The sequence below is a fragment of the Diorhabda sublineata genome, chromosome X (genome assembly GCF_026230105.1).
Source record: "Diorhabda sublineata isolate icDioSubl1.1 chromosome X, icDioSubl1.1, whole genome shotgun sequence".
Taxonomy (NCBI): Eukaryota; Metazoa; Arthropoda; class Insecta; order Coleoptera; family Chrysomelidae; genus Diorhabda; species Diorhabda sublineata.
The window spans coordinates 29,840,246-29,847,153 of NC_079485.1; the positions used below are offsets into that span (position 1 = coordinate 29,840,246).

A 6,908-nucleotide genomic window follows, 5' to 3' on the forward strand; every position below is an offset into this window, starting at 1 on the left:
GTCTTATTGGTATTTAGTTAAAAACTGCACTAAATTACAACACAAATGGGAACATTTAGTGTAGAATATATTGAGGCGAATAGTTTCTAACAATGATTTCCATCCCAAGAAAGAAACTTGTACTTAGTTAACATCTCAGATTCAATAATTTCATCCAACCAAAGATTTATCAGTTGTATTCTACAATATTGTTTTACATTTGCGTTTGTATGAGCAAACTAAGGATATTTGTAGTTAATAAAACGATAAATCAAAAACTAAACGTTTTTTATTTCATAATATTGAGAAAATATAAAAGAAATGGTAGGGTAAGTTGACACCGCAAATACTTTAGAACATCTTTTGCATATCATAAGAAAATAAAACCACAAATTTGACGATAAATACACCAAAATGTACAAGGATGGCGAAAATACGAACAGTCAAGAAAGTAGTGGGAATTAATGATTCAAAAATTAAATTTGAGCAATATTTGTCATTAAAAAAATCTATATTGTGTTCATTTGCTGTTTTTACAATTAAAAAAAATAAAATATGTAATTCAGGCTCATTCCCAGTACTTGTTTGATATGAAATTGAACAGAGGCGTAGCCTGGACTAAAATAGACGTGGGCACAGTCACTCCAACGTTTTTCTTCCCAAGATTTCTGTCTTTGAAACTATAAAAATGGCTTCACAGTCGCACTTAAAAAAAGGCGTCGTGTAATGCCCTAAATAAACAAAATCACATTCTTTTTGAAAGTGGAAAAAGATTAAATTAATCAGTCATCCTTGGTGAAATCTTGGGATTTTACTGGGGATTGGGCCCATGCCTAGCTACGCCAATGGTAGCGAAACAGTATTTTCTAGAAGACATGTACAAAATAAATCCTTACAGTTTTTGAGTATTACGTTTCCAAAAAATTCCAAAATATCGATTACTTGAGAAATTATCTTGAAAAAAAATTTGGTGATAATAGAAAATTTCAAGGTAAAAGTAAGTTTTCATATTTCCATATGTGTCAGGTTATTTATTTTTTAATTATTTTAAGGCACATATTTGAAGTATTTTATTTTTCAAAAACAAATGAATATTTGAAAAAATTGAATAATTAAACAATGAAAATGTAAATTTTGAAAAAATTAGAATTCGGCATTGCAATTACCAAACATTGCAGATTGAAAAAACTCCTTTGAAATCATAGTACCTATTTATCAATTTTCAAAAAATAAAACACATTAATGAATTTTATTCTAGCATATAAAAATGTATATCAGAAAAACTTTATTTTTTAAATACTACACAGATATGGAGTGAAACATTTAAATCATTATCTTTTTTATAATTTTTTAATCTGTTGGAAGCTATATTATAAATACACTACTGTGTAGTTGATTAAGTACTAATTTTAAAGTTGCAGTAGTTTTGTTTGATGAATATATAATGAGGTAAATCCAATTCAAATATTTACTTACTCTTATTACATTAAGCGGATATATTTTGGACATCCCTTCTTTATACACCAATATTAAACTTACACAAATATAACAGTGTTTTTTACAAACGAAAAGTACAAAATAGTATAAAAACGAGAAATCCTCTAATCTTTAGCGTAAGTAGCAACGTATTCCATGACTTTTATTTTAAATTCTTCCTTAGAATGTCTATACATATCAGCAGCTTCTACATTGAGGGGATCTTCAAAATTTAGCAAATCCTGCAACAAGTAAATATAAATCAAAATATTTTCGTTTTCTTTTTAATATATATGTGATACTTACAGTAAATAAAGCGTTTAGACCCCAAACCACATCATTCAGTCTTCTAATTGGAGACCAACCCATTCCATCTACACTATGTCTTCTAAGTAATGATAAGCAAACTTCTCCTGATTCAGTGATATTTGGGTGCCATAATTTTGTTAAGCACTTAACTACAGGTGGCTACAATTTTAATAGAATATAGATAATGATAAAAACAAAAAAAAAGATTCTAATAAAAATGCACATATTATATGATTCTACTTACTAAAATCTATGTAATAGTTAATACAGCTATCAATTAGGAATTAAAACAATCAAATTAATAAATAAGAATTACTTACCACCATATTATATTCATCAGTGACACATATTTCAAATTTAAATGTCCCTCCTTCCCAGTATCCTTCTGTTGGTTTTACAGCTAATATAAATCTACTCAAGTCATTTTCGTTTGTGTAATCAACAGAACAGCAAGAGGGTAGAAGTTGAGACATTTCTTGGGCTTCTTTAACTAACAGCCTGTCTCTTATCGAGGCTCTTGAGGTTGTACCCTCAGTATCGGTTTTTCTTTTTAACCTTTGAGATAAAGTTATCATCATGAATTTTGTACGTACAAAAATATGGTATTTGTTAAGTGGAGGTCACTAAGTTTTACAATGATTTTACAAACATTTTTTCATTTTTGTTTTCTTCAAATAAACCTAGTTTGAAGTTTGGTTATGTCTTTGGAACAATAAGGAATGTCACCGGTCTCAACTGTCATACACAGAACATTAAAACTTCGTTGTCAATAAAATTTTATTGCTAATTTTTTCTAAATAATTAAATTGTTGAATTTCCACATAAAAATCACTACATTTCACAATGATTAATAATACTCAGAACTTTCAATAGAGTTTATTGTTTCAATATCGAAAACTCCATTTGAACTTGTGGACGTCTAAAATAAAACTTCGAGCAGCACTGCAACTATAAATTTTTAAAAATCGAAACGTCTAATTCTTAGCGCCAAATATTAATAACCTAACTTTCTATTTCATAATTCTGAAATATTTTGATGATTGAATTATCATTGTTAGTAATGAAGAAGATTGACTAAAATGGGTGTTCAGGGTTTGTTACCTTTCCTCGAAAAAGCTACAAAACCATGTCACATATCTGAATTTAGAGGACATGTAGTAGCTATCGATACCTATTGTTGGCTCCATAAAGGGGCCAACTCGTGTGCATTCGAATTAGCAAGTGGAAATAATACTAACTTGTAAGTGAGTTAACATAATTATATTGGAGATAGGACTTTAATTCAGTTTTATTTTAGATTAGTGCAATATTGCTTGAGGTATATAAAACTTTTGCAGTCCTTCGATATTAAACCAATACTCGTATTTGATGGCAAGAATCTCCCCGCAAAAGCAGAAACTGAATCTAAAAGACGTGAATCTCGGAATAGAGCTAAACAAAGAGCTAGCGAGCTACTTAAACTGGGTAAAACAGAGGAGGCTCGAAATTATTTAAGACAGTGTGTCAATATAACTCCAGAAATGGCAGTAGATGTTATAAAAGAGTGTCAAAAATTACAGATTGATTGCATTGTAGCTCCATATGAATCAGATGCTCAATTAACGTTTTTAAATAGAAAAGGTAATTGTTATTATAAATTTGCTATTAAAGATCTTGTGACTCTATTGAACAAACTTACAGGGATAGCGGATATAATAATTACTGAAGATTCCGACTTGCTGTTATTTGGATGTACAAGAGTTATGTATAAATTAGATTTAAGGGGATGTGGATATATTGTAGAAGCAGATAAAATACCTTCTACATTGAAGTTAAGACCAGATAAATATACATTTGAAAAGTTTTTGCACATGTGTATTTTGTCAGGATGCGATTATGTTAATTCTTTACAAGGTATAGGTCTCAAAAAGGCTGAAAAATTTATTGTACTTACTGAAGAACAAAACCCTCTTTTAGTAAGTATTGCAATATTAAGCAAATATTATATGTACTATGTTTATTCTAGTTTTTAGACAAAGTCCCGAGATATCTCAATATGCGCCATTTGCAAATAACTAATAAATACAAAGAAGATTTTATGTTAGCCGATGCAACATTCAAACATCAAATAGTGTTTGATCCATTTAAGAGACAATTAGTGCCTTTAACAGATTGGAAAGTGTTTAACACAAAACCAGAATATTGTAGAAATGCAGGAGAAATTTTTGATAATGAAATTGCCTATCAGGTTGCTCTTGGTAACCTTCATCCAACAAACCATAAAAAATTGAATGACTGGTCACCCACGAAAAATGTAAGAGGCATTATTTGAAAGTGAAAATCCACAAAACTGTATCAACTGAATTTATTTCTAGAAATTAGCACTGAACAGCATCTGGTCTGGATCACCTAGAAGAAGTGTACCAAGGAAAATCCAACAAACACTGCTTGTCAAAAACACAAAACAAGACAAGGAAATAAATGAAAACTATGATAAGCTAGAAATTGAAGCAGACAAGAAAATAGAACAAGAACTATCAAGTTATTTCATGAAATTAGAAAGCAATACAAAAATATCAGATTCTGAAGAAGAACCAATTGAAGAAAAGGAAGATGAAGTTTCACCAGTATTAAAAAAGAATCCATTCTTAAAGAAATTGAGTAAATTCCAAATGACTCGATCAAAATCTAATATAATAGTTAAAAGTAGATATTTTTGTTCTCAATCTGAAATTGAGATGATAGAAGCTAAAGGAGGAACAGAAAAAATTGATGACGAAATTATTGAAGTTGATAATATTTGTGCAGAAAGTAAACCAGTTGATTTTTCAGAATCTCCAATACAGGCTCTATCAGATTTCGAATTGAGTGAAAATTTTACTGAAAAGCATACAGATTTAGATACTATAGAAGTGGAAGATATCTCTAGGTCACAACCATGTAGTTCAGGGGTAAGGCATATGAGTTGAAAAATTAGTTTTTTCATTAAGACAAAACAAATATGTCATATTTTGTTTCTTGTAACATCCTCTTTTTAACAGGATTATATTTGAAGGGCTGTTGAAAAGAATACAATGAGAGAAATAGGAAATAAAAGAAAAGTAAATATTATTTCCCAAGATCATGTAATCTTTTTTCTCAATGCCCTCAGTGCTAAAAACTACAAACAAGATTTTATTCACAAATTTAGAGAAAACTTGTTATGTTTAACTCATCATAAGCTACAAAATAGCTGGTTCATACGAGAGTGCCTTTTTGAGATGGCTCTAAAATGTTTTGGGGAGGAATTTACGTCGATGCTCGTACAGAATTGGTCCTCATATGTACGAGGTCTATGAATGCCCAATATTACTTAGAAAACATTATTGGTGAATATGTATTGCCTTTTGCTCCATTTTTTGGGCCTAATTTTTTATTCGTGAAGGACAATGCTCTTCCCCATGTAGCTAGACAGGTTATTGGCCACTTACATGACGTCAATATCCTTTTATTAAAGTGGTCATCTAACAGTCCGGTTATGAATCATACAGAACAACTATGGGACTATCTCAAAAAGAGGATTCGAAGTCATAGTTCCCTATTTCTTATCAACACCAACTCAAAGAGGTCGATATTGAAGATTGTTGAACACTTGCTGCAACGCAGTGAGCAGGGTCTACGCGGTATTAGGGTTGACCCATATGCATTTATTCTCTTTTACCGATTTTTTTTTCTAATTTGGAGGTATAATAGCTTGTTTAGTATTTCCAGCAAAAATAAGCTTTTATGTAAAAAATAAGGCAAATAAAGGTTATGTTTAGGTCATATTCTACTAATGTGTAGGTGTTCATTATTATTTTGATGAAACTTAGTTTTATTTCGTGTTTATATTGTCAATATTTAGATTAATTAAAATGGTGCGTTAATTTTGTCCAGAAGTTTTGTAATCCATTTTTTTCTTATAAAATCCAGTTGTAGATTGTTTGGGGAGTAGTACTCTGCACCTATACCTAAAAGATATTTTATACAAGGCTCTATATCTTATTGTTCTGCTTCCAAAATATGTAGATTCCTCCCAAAGGAGGCTATTTTTATGGGGTTTGGCAAAATGAGCAGGACATTCGCAGAGTAGATACCCTGTTGTTTCCATGGCTTGCTCGCAGAATCTGCAGTTGTTGTCCTCTGACATGCCTACAATCTTAGGGTGGTACTTGACCTATTAGAAGACCAACCACCAGTTTGGATAAAATCCAGTTATAATCATTTTATTTTTCAAACACACCTATGCAAATTGCTTAATGTGCTTGGTTTTATGAGGAAACATTATGTTGTATAAGCATTCATGTTGAACATATCTACAAGTTGTTTGTTCGCTTCAGTGAAATGATATTTTCAGAACTGTTCAATTGATGAGTAATGAGAAGAAGGGAGGCACTACTCACCCACAAAAATTGAACGAAATGGCTCAACTTGACTAAATCACCTATTAGTCTACTCAACTGAACATTATTTGATAAGTGTCTAGATAAACTTGGTGTGAACCAAGCTTTACTTAAACTGATGAGAAAGTGGGTATTAATTCTTATTCCCCATAATTATGTACTGTACAGTATTCAGTACTTAAATATGTTTATTTATCAATTTTTTTACAGGCACTTGTTGATTCCAGTAACACGAAAAGGAAAAGACCTGGTACATGCAAATCATTAGGCTTGAAAAGAACAAAATCAGAGGGCCAACCTACGCTTCATAATTTTTTCAGAAAATTACAGTGAATATATGATTTATACTACACTAATTGAAGACTGTATAATTGAGATACATTTTAAACCATACTCATAGGATCCCATTTTTGGATCAAACTCTTCCATAGTTGTGTTCATTGGGTTCAAGTAAAGATTCATTAATTAATATATCAAAACAGAGGACATTTTTATAGTAATCTACAAACCGAAATTCACAAAAACTGGACATGTAAAAAATCCAAACGCGTTGATATTCCTTCTTCAAAAGTCTGATACAGTTTTGATGAATGAGATTCCTGTTATGCAAAATATTACCATGTATTGTTTCTTAAACACTCCTTAACCATGACATCATATTAATTTGTACGTAGTTTACCAAATAATAAACTATTTTATTAGTAACTATATTTTATTCAACGTGGCATGTACCTCATATAATAA

At 30.5% G+C, this 6,908-nt stretch overlaps 2 protein-coding genes across 2 annotated transcripts; one reads left to right on the forward strand and one right to left on the reverse strand.

Moving 5' to 3' along the window:
• Positions 1-250: 250 nt before the first annotated feature.
• LOC130451511 (NEDD8-conjugating enzyme UBE2F-like) lies at positions 251-2,513 on the reverse strand. Its single transcript, XM_056790569.1, has 3 exons — positions 2,085-2,513; positions 1,762-1,923; positions 251-1,697 (listed from the first exon to the last, which is right to left on the reverse strand). Exons 1-3 carry the CDS (start codon positions 2,340-2,342, stop codon positions 1,581-1,583), a joined length of 537 nt encoding a protein of 178 aa, XP_056646547.1. The 5' UTR covers positions 2,343-2,513; the 3' UTR covers positions 251-1,580.
• On the forward strand, positions 2,507-6,869 carry LOC130451510 (exonuclease 1). The gene is made up of 6 exons (XM_056790568.1): positions 2,507-3,004; positions 3,062-3,384; positions 3,445-3,719; positions 3,770-4,057; positions 4,119-4,694; positions 6,375-6,869. The coding sequence occupies exons 1-6, from the start codon at positions 2,844-2,846 to the stop codon at positions 6,495-6,497; spliced, it is 1,746 nt and encodes a 581-aa protein (XP_056646546.1). The 5' UTR covers positions 2,507-2,843; the 3' UTR covers positions 6,498-6,869.
• The last annotated feature ends 39 nt before the right edge of the window (positions 6,870-6,908 follow it).

Bases quoted from the DNA above. Each gene is read 5' to 3' on its own strand.
- LOC130451510 (XM_056790568.1), top strand. From the start codon at position 2,844: ATGGGTGTTCAGGGTTTGTTACCTTTCCTCGAAAAAGCTACAAAACCA. The intron at 3,385-3,444 runs GTAATTGTTATT...ACAAACTTACAG, and splicing joins AACGTTTTTAAATAGAAAAG to GGATAGCGGATATAATAATT. The intron at 4,058-4,118 runs GTAAGAGGCATT...ATTTATTTCTAG, and splicing joins ACTGGTCACCCACGAAAAAT to AAATTAGCACTGAACAGCAT.
- LOC130451511 (XM_056790569.1), bottom strand. From the start codon at position 2,342: ATGATGATAACTTTATCTCAAAGGTTAAAAAGAAAAACCGATACTGAG. The intron at 1,924-2,084 runs GTAAGTAATTCT...TTAAAATTGTAG, and splicing joins CTGATGAATATAATATGGTG to CCACCTGTAGTTAAGTGCTT. The intron at 1,698-1,761 runs GTAAGTATCACA...TACTTGTTGCAG, and splicing joins GTCTAAACGCTTTATTTACT to GATTTGCTAAATTTTGAAGA.